The following is a 20,223-nucleotide window of genomic DNA, read 5'->3' as shown; positions in this document are numbered from 1 at the left end:
AATCAAGTCGCTTCAAATGATTTTGCTCAGCACAAATATGGAATTAATTTGCATGCATTTTGTAGGCCGATTTTCAATCGATATGCCAAAACTTATTGGCCATTTGTACGGCAAATTCATTTAAATCTTTTTCTTCTCAAGCCTGTGATTTATTTCGATACTGAGCTCCGGGTTCATAGAATGATAAATTAATAAATGTGTGTATTGAATCAAAGGCAACGGCAAATAAATTTCAAATATTTTTCATACAGTTTTAAGAACGAAAGCTACAGAAGCACATGCACACACACATGGGACCCCAATAAAAACCAATTTATGAAGCATACTTCTCAGGGCAATCGCCTGCCCCCAAACACACACAGAGACACACAGAGGCACACACATTGAAAGCCCAAGAGCTTAATTGAATGCGAAGGCAACTGCATAAGGAGCGTCACCAGCAGGCCACAAATCAAATAAGTTGGGCGAAAACAGGTCAAGTGCTCAGCCTGAACTTCAAGTTTGATGCTGGGAGCTGGGTGCTGCTAACTGGAAGCAAGATGCTTCTGGACAAAGGGGAAAGCACTTAGTTGGCCACCAGCAACACGCTCCTTTGACTCGTGATGTGTGTGTAGCCAAACAAATATATGTACACACGCTCCTGCTGACTTGCAGTTGAGTGCACATAATCGGGATCTGGCTTTCGAAACGCAGAAGAAGCGGAAGGGAGAAGGGAGCAAACTCTATGAAAATCCTTTCAAATCGCCACCCACTTGCAACTTGACGAGTAGAAAAACCCCGGGCGGCGGCTAATTTGTTCTGCTTCGACACAAATTGTAACTAATTTTCCGTACTCAACTTTCTGCCTTCATTCCAATGCAAATTGCCGGACAACCTGGACAAACTTAAAGCCCTAAAAGTTAACTATAAAAACGCATCATGGCCATGTTGCAAAGTTGACAAGCGATTTTCTGCAACTATGTCGATGGCAGACTTGGTCGAAAAGTTGAAGTTCGACAAGCGCTGCGACAGGCAAAACTTTCTAAGCGGAAAATGGTGTCTTCCATACACAAAGGAAAAAGTCTGTTTTCTGTGATACTCTATTTTATTATTCCTTCTTAGGTCTCCTATCTTTTTTTCAATTTTATTAACTGCGATGATATTCATAGCCTACTTCTGAATTTTGCCCCAAAAGCGCGAAATAGTGCTGGCGTTCTGTGCCTCATAGAGATGGGTCAGTTTCCGGAGGAGCTTCTCCTGCTTGGCCTCATCCTTGCGCACCTGAACCTTGTGGTTGTGATCGGTGAGGTTCCTTAGACGCTTCGAGATTTGAGCCGTCCGCTTGCGCACATGCTCGTCCATATCGCGAGTGATGCGATCCCGGGAATCCAGCCAACTTTGGGTGGTTTGGCGATGGTGGCGATCCGTGATTAGCGCCACTCGCGCCAGACGTACGGAGAGCTGCTCCACCTTTTGCTCACCCAGCCAACTGCGTCGCTCCTCCGCCTCCTCCAGACGCTCCTCCTGGGGGCGTGGCGCAAGTGGGCGGTACTTGCGGTGCAGTCCACTGGGAGGGGCACTCCTCACAGGATCCTCCAAGTGCACGTAAAAGGCCGATGGGTTGGGATTGCTCATAATTTGGGAAAATATACTAATGAGGCCCAAAAGTAATGTACACAAATTTAAAAGCTAACTGGGGACTTTATAAAAGATTTCAAAATAGTACTATTTAAGCAGAAAAGTGCATATGAATTGCACATTGCAAGTACGACGTGATTTATATTATAACATTAGTAAGTACATAAGAAGAAATACACGAACATTTTAATTACCTCTCTGTCTGTATAATCCACAACAAACCCGTAGCAACGGGCAGCAATAGTTTTTCGCCCAAAAAAGCAGTGAAATTTGAACACAGACAGTTTAAAAAGCATGTTAGCAGTACATGTATATGCCGTAGACCCCTTTGGGGTTTTCCCCCAGCCAGAAGGACCTCATCTATCTGCGGCCTGTGCTGTCAGTGTGCAACATAAATACCTATTCAGTCCGCCAACAACAGGGCAACTTTGGCCAACTTCATCTGTGTTCGTGGCACGGATGTAACGCAAAAGTTGCTTGTTATTATTATGATTAAAGTTTGTGCTACTAGTGTGGCCCACACCACATTAGTGTGGCTGACTGCCACGCCCCCAAGCCACCTTGTTTTACCACCTGGCTTTGCTGCTTTAATATAAATGTTTGTGGTTTCGTTGTCAAGGTGCTCGGGAATCGGCTTTAACTGTGGCGTCGGTCGCTTCTGTTGGCCTAAGCCCAACGTTCATATAAGTATATATATTCATATGTATATTCGTAAACATTCACATGTGCAGAGGGTCTCTATCGCTCGACCCCAAGCATCTATTCGGATCATGGGTTTTCCGGGGGATTGCAAGAAAAAACATAAAGCCAAAACATGACCGCAACATATTTTGCTGGTCATCCTTTGTTGTAGTGGTCTTAAAGCGGATTAAACTTAAAGTATTTGCGTGAAAAGGGGCTTGTTTTTGAGGGTTATCATATAGCAAACGTAACATATGACAAGCAATACTAGTTCGTGTTTAATAGTATTATTATTTTTTCTTGTACAGCATATTTTTTATGTGTGTCAATAAGTAATTTCCGATCTCCAGATCTTTTCTAGCACCCTCATGTGCGCTCTATGAATTTTTGTTTTTATTTTCGGTATGATTTCGACACTATGCCCCTTTGCTGTGCTGGTTTATTTGTTGGTCAAACTGCAAAAGTGCATGTCATGTCACCTTTGCTTTTCAACCAGTTGAAGTTACGAGTACCTTGCGGGGTTGTTTGGCGCCCGGTGTCACATGCTTCATGCCCAGTTAACAGCTGTCACTCCGCCCCACTGGAGAATCCACTCCGAGTTGCGAGCTTGAGCCCTGTAATTTAACTTTTTCCTTAGGAACAGCTGCCTGCAGTGACAACTGGGGCAGGAGAACTACTGTGAACTGAAAACTGCGAACTGTGAACTGTGAACTGAGCGTTGGCATGCAATGGCGGTGGAAAAAAGCAGTGGAAATGGAGGTTTATGGCTGGTGTTTGGCCTACATAGAAACAGCTAAGCCCGACCGGGGTATACTCAGTTTTTATGGCCATTTTGTGGGCAGACCCAAATTAGTTGAGCTGCCAACGGAAATCGCTGCACATCCATCCACAACGCGTTGACTGATATAAATTTCCATTTCTCTTTTACTTGCAGGACAGCTCGTAATTGAATGGCAGATTGAGCGGCGAGGAAGTTAAAGGGACAGCCAGCTTATAGTACGTATTGTCCGGCGTTTTTAGGGCTTAAACCAGAGAAACCAATATCACCGACATTAGCCTAGATAATTTATTCACTTGTGCTGCAGAAATCATTTTCTTAGAAATGTAACAATTTAAATAGAATCCTAATGTTGTGTTTCAAATAATCTAAAATGGTGTTTGAAAGTGGAGAAAGGAGGAAAGTAGCATTTCCTCACTTAAAATATATAGCTGCCTACTTTTATGCCGAGAAATTGAAACTAACTTTGTTTAACTTTTTCTCTGTGTAGGCATAAGTCAGAATGTTTGAGAGTCGTTTAGTTCAGAGTGGTGGTTGAGGCGCCCAGAAGAAAGCCCCACAACGTCCTTCCCGCCCACGCTCACGCCCCTTTTTGGCCGTTGGGTGGGTGTGTGTGTGTGTGTGCCTCAGTGCCTCAGTGCTTGTGAGTGTGTGTGCGATAGGTGCTTGCGTTGGTGGTGGTTAGCATGCAAATCAACGGTCTAGCTGCCGGACCCACGATGGCAGCCTCCGAGCCACCAGAGCCGCCGCCGCGCAATCCGGACCGCATAAACGCCTCGCTGCACAAGCTGGGCGAATCCGTAAGTACAATCCGAATGCACCACCCCGCCCCCACGCTCTCCTCGCTCTCCTCGCTCTCCACGCTCCCCTGCTAGCCATCCCAGATACCAGATAACAGATTTTTAAAACCCAACCACCCGCACCACCAAACAAGAAATTCACTTAATGTCTAACCTAATTGGGCCACATTCATTTGCTTGGGAACAGCCTGCATGCCACGGCATTCACTTTTACCCACCCAACTCCCACTCTTTTTTGGCGCACCACTTCATCTCGCTCTAGTGCTCTCGATCACAAACAAATTGAAATCTCGTCAAAAAATTACCCATTTTGCATCCCCCACTGAATCGTTGACAACTTCGGGCTCTGTATTGTATATGTATAGTAGACTTCTCTTTAGCTATCTTCCCGTGCTATCTGATTCTTGCTATTGCTAGGCTACATTTTTTAAGCATCTTCTTGCCGCTTTTGCAAAATCGAATTTTCACAAATTTATTCATATTTATTCACAACTACCCAAAATATGCTTCGAATAACGTAGAAACGTCTTTTAATATAATCAAAAGCTTAAGCTTAAACAAAAGCTTTGCTGAAGAATAATTGATACTTTAATACTCTTTTATGGAATAATAAACACTATTTTTCGATGAAATAAGATTAAATGCATCTGCCAAAGAATTAAATAAATTATGAAAGGATTTTGCAAAGTGGGCTTGGCATAAGCACACGATTTTCTTCTCTCTATTAGCAAATGTTTTCTCAATTATAATATTTTGAATATTTTGAGTAATTAAACATGTGTTGAAACGCTTTAAAACCCTTGCAGAAAATAGCCAAATCCCTGGACACCTCGGTGACGACGGGACTGAAGGAGAAAACCGCATCCGTGAACAACAACAAGCCCATAAGACCGCTCTTATCGCTGGACAGCTCGGTGACGGCATCGACATCAACGGTAGCAGTAGGAGCAGCAGGAGCAACAGGCTCCGGTGGTGGCGTAGGTGCACCAGCCAAGCCATCACCTTTGGTCTTGGCCTCATCCAAACGCGAGCTCACGCCCAGCAACGAGAGCAGCTCGTCGCCGTCCAGTTCGAATGGCAGCAACCAGACCCTTACCCCACCCATGACCGCTGATAATCAGCCGCTCCAGCAGCAGTTACAGCACCACCAGCACAGGAGTCCTGCGTATCCTGGCAAGTCAGCAGAAGCCGCAGGAGGAGTGCCTCAGCAGCAACAGCAGCAACATCAGCAGCATCAATTGCCGAATGGCATCGGCAGCAGTCACTGCAACAGCAACAGCAACGGCAGCAGCAGCACTTGCAACACCGGCACAACCATGATCCATGCGAATAACTCGAATTTAATTGCCGCTGGTCACTTGGCACAGGCAGCTGGCCCCGCCCACAACGCCCCCTCCAGCGGCAGTGCACTCAATGCCGGTAAGTGTGCGGGGGAAAGGGGGGCTTCAGTGTCCAGGGTGTATATGTACACGGGGAGAAATCTTAGCTTAATTAAAATATAGGGGAGTACTTTTGGGAATGGTAATGACTGATTTAAAACTTAAAGACTTATTTGTGCAGCAATTTTTTCATAATATAATTTTCGTTTTTTATTTTAAAATTTGAAGTGTTTAGTTACAGTGTGTGGATTTGATTATGCGCTCAGTGTATGCAAGTGCATTTGTAATGTGTAAACGTGCAGCGCGGGGGTGTGGAGGGGGAGCAATCAGCAGATTGCTGCGGGCAAAGAAAGGAGAAGCTGCTGCGGGGCAAAGGGGGGGTGGTGGGAGGAGGGGCATGGGACAAGGATCTTTGCGGCATGAATGAACAAATGCTGGCCACTGTGAGAATGCGGAATGGGTACCGGCCAAAAAGGAATTAAATCAGCGCTTCTGATTGAATCCTTTCAACCTGTACGCTGATTTAATTCCAACTGCCGTTTGCGTAAAATATGAAAACGCATTTGTTTTGTTTAAATGCCATTGCTAAAGTATTTGGCAACAAATTAAATGTTGTCCTGCGGCCAGCGTGATTGCATGCTGCCAGTGGCAACCAGAGGTAGGAGACACAGGCCACAAGCCGCAGCAGAACAAAACAACTAGGACCGCAGTACGAGGATGCAGTGGTGGCTTAGTTATTGCAAGGGATGTGGCACGGGCATAGAGTGCCTTTTTTGTTTTCGGTCTTTTGGCTTGGCTAACGCATCAGATTATATCAGAATGGCAAAGTGATGCACACTTCAAAAATCTGACAAATGGATCGTAATGGCCTTCGTCCGTTCGTCGGAGATACAAGCACCATCTCCCCCATTTGCCCATCTACCCAACTGCCCCATCTGGCCATCAGCCCATCTGATGTTCTGTCCGGGAGCTCTGACCCATCGCTTTTAGTGGTGCAGTTGAAAAGTCAACGAAGCAGATAGACGGGGTCATTTCGGAGAAGGTGAAAAAGGCGGTGGATCCCAAAGTGGTTGCGGTCGAGTTGGGCTTTCGAAACTTAAACGCTGAAAATTGAACGGAGAGCGGGTTGGGTGCACCCACTTTAGTTTTGGGACTTGAATAAAATTTAACTCTTCAATTTGGTAGTTTTTTTTTTATTTGGTAAACACAGTGCAGAGCAGAGCATTCATTCCGTTTTGACCTCAATTGAAACTTGCATTTTTGTTGCCTTTTATAATGATTTCATGCCGCGCATTAAGTGCTAATTAAATTTTCATTTAAAATCCTTGGCCATAAAATAAATCCGTGTTGACAATCAATAAGCAAACAAGCTGGAAAAAAATGGCATAAAGCCTATCCACTGGGATGGGATTTGTATGTGAATAACGATTATCCTGGCTGTGTGTGTGTGCAATCAATTTGGGTTCATCATCAGTCATTCACATGGATGAACTTGTGACCTGGGCTTTCGAATTGTGGCTGGGGGAATAACTAGATAATCACAATGTGCATCTCGTAAAAGAGTTGCCCTGAACGCATTGTTGCTATCGCCATCACTTGCTGACTCGTTTGCATTTAGATTAATGTGCCGACAATCAATATTAATTCATTTCCATGTTCGATTGCAATAATTGTTGTTTATTTACTTTTCAATCCTATTTGTCCGTTTTCGATCAGACAAAATCTAATTTCGAAACCCGCACGACCCCCGGTTTCCCCATTCTCCGTCCAACTGGATAATGCCTACTATATACATATAGCCGTCAGTCCGTACCATCATCGAACCACTCATGCATACCCACCTGCCCCATTACCATTATCCCCATTTGTTGGCATTGTTCTTATACTTGTTATACTTGTTATTGTTGTTGTGGACGTTGTTTGCCATTGCTGTTTATTTGTTTTATTTGGAACTACTTATTGGGTCAACCCGAATATGTTTGCCTGCCCCCAAAAACACACCCTAAGCCCCAAGTCCCCCCGAAAAGTCATCTATATCTGTGTATCTGTATCTGAACAATGCCGAATTCAGTCGACAAGCGAAATGCCAACCTATCGGAGCCGGATCAGGACCTGCCCCCGAATCTGAATGTGAATCTCAGCCCGAATCCATCGCTGGCCCTGGGTGCCCCGCACTCCCCCACATCCGCCGCGTCGGCGGCCTTGCTCCTCCTCGAATCCTGCGATGGAAATCGCAACGACGAGTCAAGGTTCCATCGCCTGCATTCCGCTCCCCGTCCAGGTAAGTCGATCAATCTATTTGCCCCGCCCCCTTTCGCTTTCATCTCAATTTCCGCTCTGTATTTTTAATTGAAGCAGCAGCAATCACAATTAACCCGCATCCACAGCACACCCAGAATACCCAGCACCCCCACTTGTTCCAACCATAAAGTAGTTGCACTTGATCCCCATTCATCCGCTTAGTGCCTGCCGATTCATTGCCCTGGCCTGGTTAAGTTATAATTGCACTGCATTTTAGTTCGCCTGCAAAACTTTGAATGCGTTTGAAAGAGTTCTCTGTGTTCAGTTCTCGTTTTGCATATTAAATGCCAGTACTCTGGCACCAGCTGGTTGTCCACAGTTTTCCTAAGTTCCTTCAGTTCTAGTTAATATTATTTCAATGCTAAGAAATCTGGGCGGGAGAAAAGTGTGTAAAAAATTGTCGGGAATCGGAAGTGGTAGTGGGCGGCTAGAGGATGAGATTATTGCTAATTATGAGTAGAATATCGATTGGCAGGCATGCAAGTCAGTAGTTGGTATTCAAATGCTACGCAAAGTAGGTGTATCTGCAAGATAAATAGGTGTACTTGACACCTAAGAGTTAAACAAACAAACAATGGCAAATGGCTTAAAGATATCTTTGTTAAAAGCACTTGTAAAAACATGAGCTGTTATAAAATCCCACCAATAACACCTCGACATGTTTCCTCTGCATTTTTGAGCAAGAGCAGTTTCAGTTTTCAGCGTGTGTAATCATAATAATGCTTTGATTTGCTTGAAGGAGATATAAGCTTGTAAACCTGGCTTGCATTCCTGCTACGATCACCGCTTCTCCGCAGCTTGGTAGCTGTAGCTAAAGACTAACGACCGAGGGTCCGATTCTTTCACCCAACTAAAAAGATCCCCATTTTGCAGAGGCCACCATGAAGCTGCGCGAGGAGAACGATCGTCTCAATGCCGAGCTGCTTCGACTGAGACGCCTCCTCGAGCTGTCCACAGATGGAGCAGTGGGTGGCGTGGACACCGCATCCGAAATGGAAGCCGTCTCATCCGGCGAAGGAGCGGCTGCTAAGGAGCGCATCGAGCGCCTGGAGTCGGAGCTGAGGTCGGTGAAGAACCAGCTGCTGACCATGCGACTGGAGCGGAAGAAGCTGCGAACGGACAAGTCCGATCTGCTGGGTCAGGTGAAGCAGTTGTGCGCCTCGCTGCAGGAGAAGGAGCAGGAGCTGCGCGACTTCATACGCAACTATCAGGAGCGGGTGCGCGAGACGGAGACCACGAACGCCAAGATCTCCGGCGATCGGGATCGCGAGCGCTTCCAGCTGCTCAAGCAGGCACGCGATGAAGCGGAGCGTTCACTGGCCCTGGCCCAACAGCTGTCGGCCCGGGATCTGCAGTTGCAGAGGCTGCAGGAGCAGCTGCAGGAGGCACGCCGCCAGTTGACCGGCTGTCTGTCGGATCAGGAGAGTCTGCACTCCTTTGCTCCACTCACTCCGCCGTCGGCGGCCTCGGGAATGCTCAGTCAGATGGCCGCCGCATCGGGAATGGGCGGCGGTTTGGCTGGCATGCGCGGCACCACTGAGGACAGTGGGCGTGGCAACTCGTTGTCCGCCTTCAGTGGCAGCTTAAGCGGAGGATCCGGCGCTACGGGGGGCGATCGCAACTCCTGCTCCAATGACTCGGGACTGAGGAACAGCAGCGATCGGGAGAGCACGGGTGGCGAACTGAACTTCAGCGATGGCACCTGCGACAATGGACCCTGCATCACGGTCGATCCGGACAGCATCTCCCTCGTGTCCAGCCAGAACATGTACCAATGTAAGATATACTCATGATTTCACATCGAAGTCCATTATATTTAGTTTTTGTTTCAGTCGGCACACCCAAGGAACGTAGTCCTACATTATCTCCTCTCAATTCGGCGGCCTACTCAAGGTATGGGAAAAAATCACATATAATAAATTATGAATTTATTCGAACAGAAAACAGACATTGTTTAATGAAATACGTTATTTGCATTGCTACATATCAGCTTGTTTACAAATATTAAACACGACGTGTTCACTTTAATCTGCGCGTTCACGGCTTTAATTAATTACATGTCGACAGCAAATGCAGAAACTAAACAAATTGATAAATGGCTGCTAAAATTACATTACACGCCTATTATAATTTTTGCTCAAGCCCTCATTTGCATTTGGGGATTTCGAGAGCTTCAACATTGATAAATTTCTATTTAGCATAATTGTTAGTTAGAAACATAAAACAAAAATTGTGTATTCATTTGCATTGCATATTACATGCGCTTCCTAAACCCTTCAACATTCCAATAGGTCCGTGGAACAGCTGGGCTCCCCGGTGGATCCCGAGGGACCGGGTAATGGAGCCATCAGCCGGAAGTTCGCCAACGCCAGCAAAAGTGGACCACTCGGTGCTCGCAATGGACGCGGCGGAACCTGGGGAAGTATATCGCGAGTGTTTGCCCGCTCCAGGAATAAAAACAAGGCGCTATCCGCCGATGGAGTGACTGAATGTGAGTGTCTATATATATACTTCTATAAAGTATATATTTAATAAATATTACCATTCCATTCAGATGCCGACTACTCGTGGAATCCGTTGACGGAGGAGGGCTACGCCGAGAAGCTGCGTCTGCTGCGCGAGGCCTCCCAGCTGCCCATCGACCGCTGGCGGGCCACCCAGGTGCTCGCCTGGCTGGAGGTGGCCCTGGGAATGCCCCAGTACAGCGCCAGGTGCGCCGAGAACGTGAAGAGCGGCAAGGTGTTGCTGGAGCTCAACGATGTGGAGTTGGAGGCGGGCCTGGGCCTGGCCCATCCGATGCACCGCAAGAAACTGCGGCTGGCCATCGAGGAGCAGCGGCGTCCGGAGATGGTGCGCTATCCGCTGATCACGCAGCTGGGCCACACCTGGGTGGCCACCGAGTGGCTGCCGGACATCGGATTGCCCCAGTACGCGGAACCCTTTGTGCAGTCCCTGGTCGATGCTCGCATGCTGGACACTCTGTCCAAGAAGGAGCTGGAGAAGTTCCTGGGCGTCACGCGAAAGTTCCACCAGGCCAGCATTGTTCACGGTAAGATTGTAAGGTGTCTCATGTAGTCCCTAGAGTATTCAAGTTATAAGTTACAAACTGTAGCTCCTGTAATAACTGTGTATCCTTCTGGCCAAACATTTTAGCCTTATTACATGCCCATCCCATTGCCCTCCATTTGCAGGCATCCACGTGCTGCGCATCGTCAAGTACGACCGACAAACTCTGGCCATGCGGCGGGTGCAATCCGAGACGGTGGACACGGACCCCATTGTGTGGACGAACCAGCGCTTCATCCGCTGGGTGCGATCCATCGACCTGGGCGAGTACGCGGACAATTTGAAGGGTGCGTGTGCCATATCGATTGCCCTTTGATTATGCCATGCAGTGCAGCAATCAGGAGGGCTCCTCTGACCCACACTAATACTTTAATCCACCCCACTCCCATTCCCATTCCCTGTTAACCACCTGCAGATAGCGGCGTTCATGGCGGCCTTGTGGTGCTGGAGCCATCATTCTCTGGTGACACCATGGCCACCGCGTTGGGCATTCCCCCCTCGAAGAACATAATACGGCGGCATCTCAACACGGAATTCGACGCCCTCATTTTGCCCGCACGGTAAGTTTTTAGGGTTTACCAGCCCCATGGAATCCAACTAGATATCTCAGTGTGTGTGTGTGCGTGTGTGTGTGTGTGCGTGTGTGAGTGTGTGTTTGTGTGCGCCCTGTGTGTGCGTGTCCTTTGTGTAGCCCCTCGGGTTTGACATGTGAATTGTGGAAACGTAAATATGTAGCGTAATACAGCGTTTTGATTAGAGTTGTCTTTGTTTTGATTGAGTTATTGCCGTTTTGTATTACCATTACCCGAGTTATCCCGAGTTTATATAACTTCCTGTTAACGGTCTTCGTTGTGAGTTTGTATTTGAGTTTGTGTTTATTTCTGCACCTTCGTTAAGACCATATCGTTTACAGAGCTTTTGTTTTTGGTTCAACTTTGCTAGCAGGAAGTGTTTCGTCCTTTTCGTCACTGTGGGAGCTCTTCAGATCTCATTTCATCATCTGCATCATCATCGCCACCCGAAATATACAAAACATACACCTCACATCATTTACTCATGCTCAAATCATCTCTGGCTATTTAATATATTTAGTGCTTTGATCATTCGTTTATAAGCTGCTTCTTATGTGCATACCAACCATCTATCTTCTTTCGCATCACCAATGAAATATGACTGCAGAAATGCCAACTTCTCGACTCATTAGATGTCATATCATGCGATGTCATACTCGTATCGTATCTGTATCTAACTCTGTCTACTGTCGTGCATAAGTATGTAAAGGTCCTCCAGCCTGTATAATTAGATAGTAATCCTGTACTTTGTTTCGTTGTTGATCATGTGAACGTGTCTTAGACGATCTGTTAAGCAAAAATAAAACCGTCCCCAAAAAGCGAAACGCACTAATGGCGGCCCTCGTGGCCATGTTTCTCTCTCTTTTCTTTCCCACAAAATATCTCGAATCATGTTTATTTGTATCTTCTATATTCGAAATGCAGATACCTTATTTACTGTCAAATGGAAGAATTTCAAATGGAAGCCTCCAGACAATTGGCCAAATTGCAGGGCCACTAAACAATCCGCACGAACCAAAGAACTCGATAACGAACTCGAAAATGAATAATAATCAAAAATCAAACGGGATTCATACTGATTTGTTGTTTAGCCAAGCTGATAAAGATGATACGATAATAACTATAGGGAGAGAACAATAACTGGAGCACAGCGCTAGTCATTTCGTCATTACGAATAGTTGATAGATCCTCGCCAGGATATTCACACACATCCGAGTAGTAGAAGTACATGTAATCATACCACAATATTATAAAGTGCTTTAGGCATCGAACTAGAAACGCACACGTCAATAACAAAACAAGTGTCCAAGCTTTGCATATCCGATATTCAAATTATAACGATACACTCCGCGAGGAGCGCTTAACGTTGCATTTACTTAGGTTGATTTACAAGTCGAATCGAGCATTTAATGTAGTAGAAATCTAGGTTTAAGGCTTTACGTCAATGTAGCTGAGACAGGGGTTTTGAAATATGTATGTCAGCAGATAGTATCAATTGTTACGCTTAAGATGAGCATTGCAAATGCCGAAACACACACCCTTCCACATGAGCGTCTTTCGTCACTAGGCCGAAGCACACAAGTTCCCTGTGATACAGAAGCTGCTTTCTGAGCCACGGTTAGACAGCCACTGAACGCACAATGGAACCCTAAAAACCAATACCATAACCACACACTCGCACACAGGTCCATGAACACATACACATCTACATTTCCGTGGTTAGATGATACAGTTCATGTTTGGTGTTGCATACTGTGAAGCGTTTTGATTGAGTTTCGCCCTGCGGCATCGAGTCTGCCATGGCCATGGTTCCCAGCGTATGCTCCTAAAAATGTAATTTTGTTGACATGGCTTGCTTATTGCGTATGGCTGTATCAAATATTTGCTTGCATACTGCTGGGCAAAAACAAACAAAAAATGAAGTGGAGTCAAGGATTCTGGAGACTCGACCGCAGGGCTGTTGCTCCTCTAAGTTAATTTTTTTAAGAAGTCGTTTGTTTGGTTTTGCAATTTTGCAACTACAGTGTCAATTGTAAGTAAAACTTGCTTACTAAGTAGCCTATCTCTCTCTATTTCTGAAAAACACACACCCACACACATGCATACTCGAACACATACGCAGACAACCGAAAACCAGTTCTATGTATGTGTTATCAATGTTTTTAAGTAGCTTGAATTAGTGTAATCGTTGTCATCTTTATAAGTACCACTGCATACAAATACCTTAACGATACTACATATGTGTGATTGGAATTCTAAGGCTTAAGCAAAAACGACAATTTTATATGGCTGCTGGTTTCGTGTCTGTTAGCAATGCAATTCTTTAGTCAAGTTACTTTTACTTTCTAATTTCTAGTTTCTATTTTTTCCGGGGGTTTTTCTCTCACCATATAACTTTGATTTCATTGTTGTTTTACGCTACGTGTAGTTAATTGTGCCATGGCAAATACGAATCAAAATAAAAGTAACTCTCTAACATTGATTAATCAAATTCTTTCGTCTTTGTCCCGTTTCTTTTTCCATATTTCCTATACTCGATCCACTCTCTTTTGCTTTCACATCCGTATGTTTCCCTTCCATTTCGTAATTTGGTAATCGAATCGACGGCTTGTTGTTGTTGCTAACTCTGCTTGATTGTCTAACACGATTACCAACACAACGACAACTGAACAACAACTCAACAACACAATCAACAACAACTCAACAACACGCCTATGAAACCACTTTCTGTGTGTGTATGTGTGCCTGTCTTGCCTGCTCTCTCTCTCTGTCTCTGTATCGCTATCTCTGCTGCTCTGCCTGACCGCCCGCACTCCATGTACTCCAATTTCAAAATCTCGAAAACTCCACACTCCCGTTATCGGCCGTCTGTGTCCTGTCTTTGATGTGCTGCCTGCCTGCCTGCTTGCCCATGAAAATCGAAAATACATGCACATCCAAACCCCGTCCACAACATGATATATGCCCCCCGTGAACCCACAACACCCACTCACCACCCACCCACTACCACACACACACACGCATACGACCTATGCAAAAATTCGCAAATCGAAATTGCCATGTTTGTTGTGTAGAGCGACTCTGGGTCAGGGCATCCGTTCCGGTTGCGGCGTAGTGCCTCTAACGGGACCCGGCGGACTGCAGCACTATGCCACAACAGATCGCCGCTCGAGCGGCAACCTCAGGGTAAGTACTTAAAACTAATAGCATAGTTATAGTTAGAATTATAGCCAATTATGTCTTGAATACAATAATCGTCTGCCAGTCAGTCAACAAACAACTATTGCTGTATCCTTGCCTTATCCTGAATTGACGTGAAGCTTTTGTTGTTGCTGTCGGTGTCTGTGTTATAAATTATTTAAATCCCTAAGAGGTAGCTTCGGCAAGTGTTCTCATATCACTGAGAGCATGTTTTCACAGGCTTTCATCCAAATTGAAAATTTAATTTATGACAGATTGCCTTTGCAACCTGTATTGACAATAAGGTGCCTACGAGTATGTGATAAATTCTGAGTTGAAAGAAAGGACACTCAAGGATGCTAGAATATTTCATAGAAAATATAATGGCATCTCTATGCAAAGATGGCAAAAAGTATTCTGCGGCTTGTAACTATTGACATTTTTAAGCAAAAAAAATCCTTGCCTGCTTTTATTCAGCTTTAAAACTAAGTCCGTAAGGATATGTTAAATATTTATACTAACAGTTTTTACTCATTAAAGGTTAAACAATTGTGATGTCTATAATAATACAATTATTTTTTATGTCAAGATATTAGCTCCTTAGCATGCTTATATATAATTACTGATTTGGAAAATATTTATAGTTCCTAAGGCACCTAACAACAGGAAAAGTTTCATGGCAGTTCAAAGTTTTCCCGCTGTTGGCGAAAGTTTAGGATATGAAACGTATGCTCTTGCGCAAACTAAAACTATTAACATTTCGTTCTTTTCATTTATTTTACCAAACAGATTTCGGCATGGAAAGGATCTCAGGTGAATTGGCACTTCATTTCTTCAAGGAACACATTTCAATATTTGTATTTTCATTTGCAGAGCTCCCTCTCTAAAGCCTTTCGGTTTAACAGCAAACCACATCGCACCGGGGACCGCAGCTCCTTTGGGAACTCCACCTCCCCAACGCCTTCGTACAGCAGCAGCGAGGGTGGCGGAGGAATATACGCAACCATAGGGCACCAGTATCCGAATCCGCACACCAATCTCCAGCAGCAGCACTACCATCACTTCCTGCCGCCACCGACGACGGCCCCACCGCCGATACCCTCGGCTGGGGGCATCTACAGTCATGGTCCGCCGCCTGGTCATCGGGTGAGCGCACCGCCAGTTGGTGGGGTACTAGATGCGGTGTCCACCGACCCCCAAATGCTCTACGAGCAGAGTCGACGGCGCGTGAAGAGCATCAGCGATATTGGGGCCTCGACGAGTGCCGGCAGCGTGGGAGCCTGCAGTCTGGGGGGCATATCGGCCTCCTCGGAGTCGCCTGAATAAGAGTGAAAAGCTAGCTAGATAGGATTACAACTACTACTACCAAAGATACTCAGCTGTACTCCCGCATGAAAATCCCTTCCACCCTTTCCATATCCCATTAAACCTCCCAGCTGCATTTGAGCTTAGAATCGACAAGCAAACTCAATTATATTCAAGTCAGTGTCAGACCCACCTACAAGATACAAGATACAAGATACAAGCATACATGCAGATACATACACATATGCGTCAAGTAATACAAGATAAGCGAGTAATCATTTGATCAAATCAGATAGAACTTCGAACTATATGCTAAACGTAATTAACGACATAATATATTGTGTAGACTCGCAGGCAGGAGAAGTAAGGATCGAATCTAATCGAATCGGATCATACACTCCACCCCAAATCAAGCAAACTGCATTAGTCTAATCAATCGCATATATGTAATTCTAATTGTAATTGTAACTGTAAAGATAGCTCTAAACCGATTGAAGTATGACAGGCAGATTGCATAATCGTAATATACTCACTGCATTATAAGCCGATGCAGGCAATGGAGATGGAGATGCGATTGCAATTTAGATAAATTGAAATTATTTTGTAACCGAAACTATCGTAGCTAAGCAAATGGAAAGGGAAACGGAAACTATTGAATTAAATTTGATAAGCCGCAACGGGCGGCACCTTGTAAATTATGGTAATTATGGCCCTAAGCAACGTTCAATATCGCATGGTAAATACATATAATGGTAAAATCCGAAACCGAATCAAATATATGGTAAATACAAACGCACTCTCCGATAAAAAAAAAAAAAAAAAAAACCCTCGCACAACCAAAGAAAGTCAGTCAGCCTGCTTTATCCGCCAATCAATCAGTATCGAAGAATCCCCGAAAGCGTCAGGGTATCATTAAGCTGACCAATTTAACTGTAGACCTATGACAAAGAAAACTATCGAATAAACCCATGATCAAAACTCTGTTGTAAACGAATGAGTCTTTATTGTGCACGGGAAGATGCCGCTCGCTAGATGAGCAGCACCTCAACATATTGCATTTGCTCGACTCCAAAACATTTCACCTTCACCGAGAGTCGCTGTGCCTCCTGTGTCCTTTGTGGTTCGGTGCATCTACGGGGAGATTTCGCGGGGAGATTTTGCCCCATCTCCTCCAGCCGCTCGGATTGCTAGCGTCGATCGTTGTCGTTATCGTTCCGCGGACGTCGCGTTGTGTGCGGACGACCCTTGGGCTCCGGATTGGGTTCCGCCATGGTCAGAGTGCCAAGACTGCCGATGAGTCCGAGGATCCCAAACACCAGGAACAAACTAAGCCACTTCATTTCGCGATCGCGATGTCGAGTTATCACCAGTTTAGCGCAAACTGCTGACCGATGGGCCGGGTATGGAACGTTTTATGGTCTGGCGCCCAGGAGATCGGCGACGATCTGCATGCTAATGAGGGGAACAGCCGTCAACATCGTTTACCATTGCCAGTAGTTTATGTTCGCAGATTGGCCAGATATCGCGGCAAATTGAGTTGTAAATCTAGCGCGAAAAATGGGCGGACATACATTTAGGTAATTAGCTCCAGCGAACAATTGTTCCCCTTACAATCGAATCGCAATCACATCTTACTGTGGGACCCGTAATTAAAAATTAATGGGTTTTCGAACGATTGCGAATCGCATTTATTTCTATCTTTTTGGAGTAAGTATATGACAAATTTTGAGCTTCCCTCCTTGTTGTTGTATATACATAGTGCATTTAAGTGCAATGCCGATGGCAAATTATTGCCATTTTATGATCTAGGACAACCATATGCGATTGGTACAAATTGATTACTTGGTAGAGTGACAAAACAATGCGAGTTTTCACGAAAGCAAACATTTGAATACACGGACAACATGACTCCAAGAAACTATATGTACGATGACCTCTTAAGGTTGGCAGTTACTATATAAAATAATCGAGCACTTATCAAAAATGCAATAACGAATGCCAATAATCTGGCGAAGAAACTCCTAAAACTACAATTTACAAATATCACAATGAGCTGGCATTTGGGGGAGGTGCAGTCAGAATCTCCATCTATCCGCGATGACCGGCGGACTCAGGCTCAAGTTTTGCTCGAAAACTTGGCAGAGCTCATTCATCTCCCGCTCCCTTTGCAGCTCCTCGCGCACCTGATGCCACATGGACTCGAATCCACTGTCATAGGATGCCATAGAGGCGTCGCCCTCGCAGGAGCTGTCTTCAAAAATAAAGGAGTACTCCCTCTGGTAGTCACACATTTTCGGCTCTTATAGTTCGCAGCTGCAAGAAACAAAAATTCAAATTGTTAGCTATCGATTGGAAAGTGCTGTGCTTTGGCGCCAGCTATCGAATCCGGTCTCTTATCACACGAGAAACTAGAGCAGCTGATTTCATTTATATACAAAATGTCGCGGAAGAATGTCTTAAGTTTGATCAACACGATCGTCGCCAACTCGTAAGTAAAAATCTAAATTTTGTTGCTAATTTCAAGAAAATTAAATATAGTATGGTCTTTTAGTTGCAAGTGCCCCGCCCACTCGCATAACTATGGCTCAGCAGCTCCAACCGCCTCCCAAACGGGTCGCATGGAGTACGCCTTCGAGGTAAGTGGCAAGACCTTGGACTTTGGAACACCTGCAGATAGCAGATTCTCATCTCCAGACAGGTGGTCATAGCTTAGATCAGATAATACTATATCATTATACTCAAGCATTTTAACTATTATTAGATTTTGTGAACACCTTTAACTTCAACTTTTGTTGCAAGGAATTTGAATAATAGATAATCCAATTTCTTTAATTTTGTCAAATATATTCAAATGTAATAACACAGATGTCTGCCTCGACTGTTCGGTTTGGACCAGGAGTAAGTGCCGAAGTGGGAGCTGATCTTGGGAACTTGGGAGCGCGGAAGGTGTGTTTAGTCACGGATAAAAATGTGGCGCAGTTGCCCTCCGTGAAAGCGGCCCTGGATTCACTGGCTCGTAATGGAATCAATTACGAAGTCTATGATGAAACCCGGGTGGAGCCCACTGATGGGAGCATGTGGCATGCCGTGGAGTTTGCGCGCGGCAAGGAATTCGATGCATTTCTGGCCATCGGCGGAGGATCAGCCATGGATACAGCCAAGGCAGCCAATCTTTTTAGTAGTGATCTGAGTGCAGAGTTTTTGGATTATGTGAACTGTCCAATTGGCAAGGGCAAGGAGGTGAGGTCTACGTTTTTGAATAGGTGCTTGGTAAGTGGTACTGATCACTTGAATGCCATGTAGATATCGGTGAAACTGAAGCCCCTGATTGCGATGCCCACTACCTCGGGAACTGGTTCTGAGACCACTGGTGTGGCTATTTTTGATTACAAGAAGTTACATGCCAAGACTGGCATCTCCAGCAAGTACCTCAAACCTACTTTGGGTAAAAACTTAACCCTTTTACATAATTTATTCAGCTAACTTCACACTTGCAATCCCTAGCTGTGATTGATCCTCTGCACACGTTATCCCAGCCGGAACGTGTGATGGCCTTCGCTGGCTTCGATGTGTTCTGTCATGCCCTGGAGAGTTTTACGGCGGTGGATTATAGGGAACGCGGCCCCGCACCCAGTGATCCCAGCTTGAGACCCACCTATCAGGGCAGGAACCCGGTTTCGGATGTGTGGGCACGATTTGCCTTGGAGACGATCAGAAAGAACTTTGTGAACGCCATTTACCAGCCCGATAACCTGGAAGCCCGATCCCAGATGCACTTGGCTTCCACGATGGCTGGCGTGGGATTCGGTAATGCCGGAGTGCACCTGTGCCATGGACTTTCCTATCCTATTTCTGGGAATGTGAGGGACTACAAGCCGAAGGGCTACTCCGCCACTCACGCCCTCATTCCTCACGGTCTGTCCGTGGTGATCAGTGCTCCGGCGGTCTTTGAGTTCACTGCTCCAGCATGTCCGGATCGGCACTTGGAGGCTGCCCAGTTGCTGGGCGCAGAAGTGCGAGGTGTTCAGAAAGCAGACGCCGGTCGTCTTTTGGCGGACACTGTACGCGGTTTTATGCAACGCGCGGGCATAGAAAATGGCCTCCGAGAGCTGGGATTCTCCAGCAGCGACATACCCGCCTTGGTGGAGGGAACCCTGCCCCAGGAGAGGATCACCAAGCTAGCGCCCAGGGCGCAGACGGAGGAAAACCTGTCGCAACTCTTTGAAAACTCCTTGGAGGTCTATTAATTTGGAGGCAAAACTCACCCACGCTCAACTTGTTCTCTTGAAGAAAAAAGGCCAAACTAACGGATCCTCGCTTAAGATCTGACCATACTTGAGCTTTCAAAATTCCAATTTGTAAAAAGCACATACATAGCTTAAAGTGAACCACTTACTTTTGGGTGGACTTATGTATAACGAAAAATACCATTAAAAACCATATACAGACTCACTGGAAACTTGATGCCCTGCCAGATTTTTGTTTACTTTTTTTTCTTTGGCGCAATGAATCTTATGTATATTCAGCATTAATTTGTGGACACT

The 20,223-nt window shown here is 45.5% G+C and overlaps 5 protein-coding genes across 12 annotated transcripts in view; 2 read left to right on the top strand and 3 right to left on the bottom strand.

Annotated features, from left to right (window-relative positions):
• LOC6531612 (kazrin) overlaps positions 1–16,669 on the top strand; it is a 38,775-nt gene extending 22,106 nt beyond the window's left edge. For 4 of the 8 annotated variants that reach the window (XM_015195952.2, XM_015195950.2, XM_039373047.1 and 1 more), the window contains 13 exons: positions 3,233–3,294; positions 3,567–3,876; positions 4,683–5,295; positions 7,327–7,536; positions 8,430–9,332; positions 9,389–9,449; positions 9,848–10,047; positions 10,111–10,605; positions 10,748–10,909; positions 11,038–11,182; positions 14,269–14,380; positions 15,164–15,187; positions 15,248–16,669. In XM_015195952.2, coding sequence (XP_015051438.1) covers positions 3,763–3,876; positions 4,683–5,295; positions 7,327–7,536; positions 8,430–9,332; positions 9,389–9,449; positions 9,848–10,047; positions 10,111–10,605; positions 10,748–10,909; positions 11,038–11,182; positions 14,269–14,380; positions 15,164–15,187; positions 15,248–15,700 — 3,492 coding nt within the window. In that variant the 5' untranslated portion in view covers positions 3,233–3,294; positions 3,567–3,762 and the 3' untranslated portion in view covers positions 15,701–16,669. Of the gene's footprint in view, positions 1–3,232; positions 3,295–3,566; positions 3,877–4,682; positions 5,296–7,326; positions 7,537–8,429; positions 9,333–9,388; positions 9,450–9,847; positions 10,048–10,110; positions 10,606–10,747; positions 10,910–11,037; positions 11,183–12,118; positions 14,106–14,268; positions 14,381–15,163; positions 15,188–15,247 lie in introns of those variants that run through there. The other 4 variants (XM_039373048.1, XM_015195953.2, XM_039373049.2 and 1 more) reach the window with 4 other exon arrangements.
• On the bottom strand, positions 1,066–1,671 carry LOC6531613. The gene has a single exon (XM_002092374.3). The coding sequence runs from the start codon at positions 1,612–1,614 to the stop codon at positions 1,150–1,152; it is 465 nt and encodes a 154-aa protein (XP_002092410.1). The 5' UTR covers positions 1,615–1,671; the 3' UTR covers positions 1,066–1,149.
• Positions 16,659–17,070, bottom strand: LOC6531611. The gene has a single exon (XM_002092372.4). It carries the CDS (start codon positions 17,017–17,019, stop codon positions 16,867–16,869), a length of 153 nt encoding a protein of 50 aa, XP_002092408.1. The 5' UTR covers positions 17,020–17,070; the 3' UTR covers positions 16,659–16,866.
• Positions 17,071–17,343: 273 nt separating this feature from the next.
• On the bottom strand, positions 17,344–20,037 carry LOC6531610. The gene is made up of 2 exons (XM_002092371.3): positions 19,945–20,037; positions 17,344–17,992 (listed from the first exon to the last, which is right to left on the bottom strand). The coding sequence occupies exon 2, from the start codon at positions 17,968–17,970 to the stop codon at positions 17,755–17,757; it is 216 nt and encodes a 71-aa protein (XP_002092407.1). The 5' UTR covers positions 17,971–17,992; positions 19,945–20,037; the 3' UTR covers positions 17,344–17,754.
• Positions 18,068–20,138, top strand: LOC6531609 (probable hydroxyacid-oxoacid transhydrogenase, mitochondrial). The gene is made up of 5 exons (XM_002092370.3): positions 18,068–18,167; positions 18,231–18,315; positions 18,545–18,919; positions 18,983–19,124; positions 19,184–20,138. The coding sequence occupies exons 1-5, from the start codon at positions 18,118–18,120 to the stop codon at positions 19,924–19,926; spliced, it is 1,395 nt and encodes a 464-aa protein (XP_002092406.1). The 5' UTR covers positions 18,068–18,117; the 3' UTR covers positions 19,927–20,138.
• The last annotated feature ends 85 nt before the right edge of the window (positions 20,139–20,223 follow it).

This window comes from Drosophila yakuba, chromosome 2R, assembly GCF_016746365.2.
Source record: "Drosophila yakuba strain Tai18E2 chromosome 2R, Prin_Dyak_Tai18E2_2.1, whole genome shotgun sequence".
Taxonomy (NCBI): Eukaryota; Metazoa; Arthropoda; class Insecta; order Diptera; family Drosophilidae; genus Drosophila; species Drosophila yakuba.
The sequence above is the reverse complement of the archived record's forward strand: the minus strand, read 5'-3'. Positions and strand labels throughout refer to the sequence as shown.

Bases quoted from the DNA above. Each gene is read 5' to 3' on its own strand.
- LOC6531610 (XM_002092371.3), bottom strand. From the start codon at position 17,970: ATGTGTGACTACCAGAGGGAGTACTCCTTTATTTTTGAAGACAGCTCC.
- LOC6531613 (XM_002092374.3), bottom strand. From the start codon at position 1,614: ATGAGCAATCCCAACCCATCGGCCTTTTACGTGCACTTGGAGGATCCT.
- LOC6531609 (XM_002092370.3), top strand. From the start codon at position 18,118: ATGTCGCGGAAGAATGTCTTAAGTTTGATCAACACGATCGTCGCCAAC. The intron at 18,168-18,230 runs GTAAGTAAAAAT...ATGGTCTTTTAG, and splicing joins AACACGATCGTCGCCAACTC to TTGCAAGTGCCCCGCCCACT. The intron at 18,316-18,544 runs GTAAGTGGCAAG...GTAATAACACAG, and splicing joins GCATGGAGTACGCCTTCGAG to ATGTCTGCCTCGACTGTTCG.
- LOC6531611 (XM_002092372.4), bottom strand. From the start codon at position 17,019: ATGAAGTGGCTTAGTTTGTTCCTGGTGTTTGGGATCCTCGGACTCATC.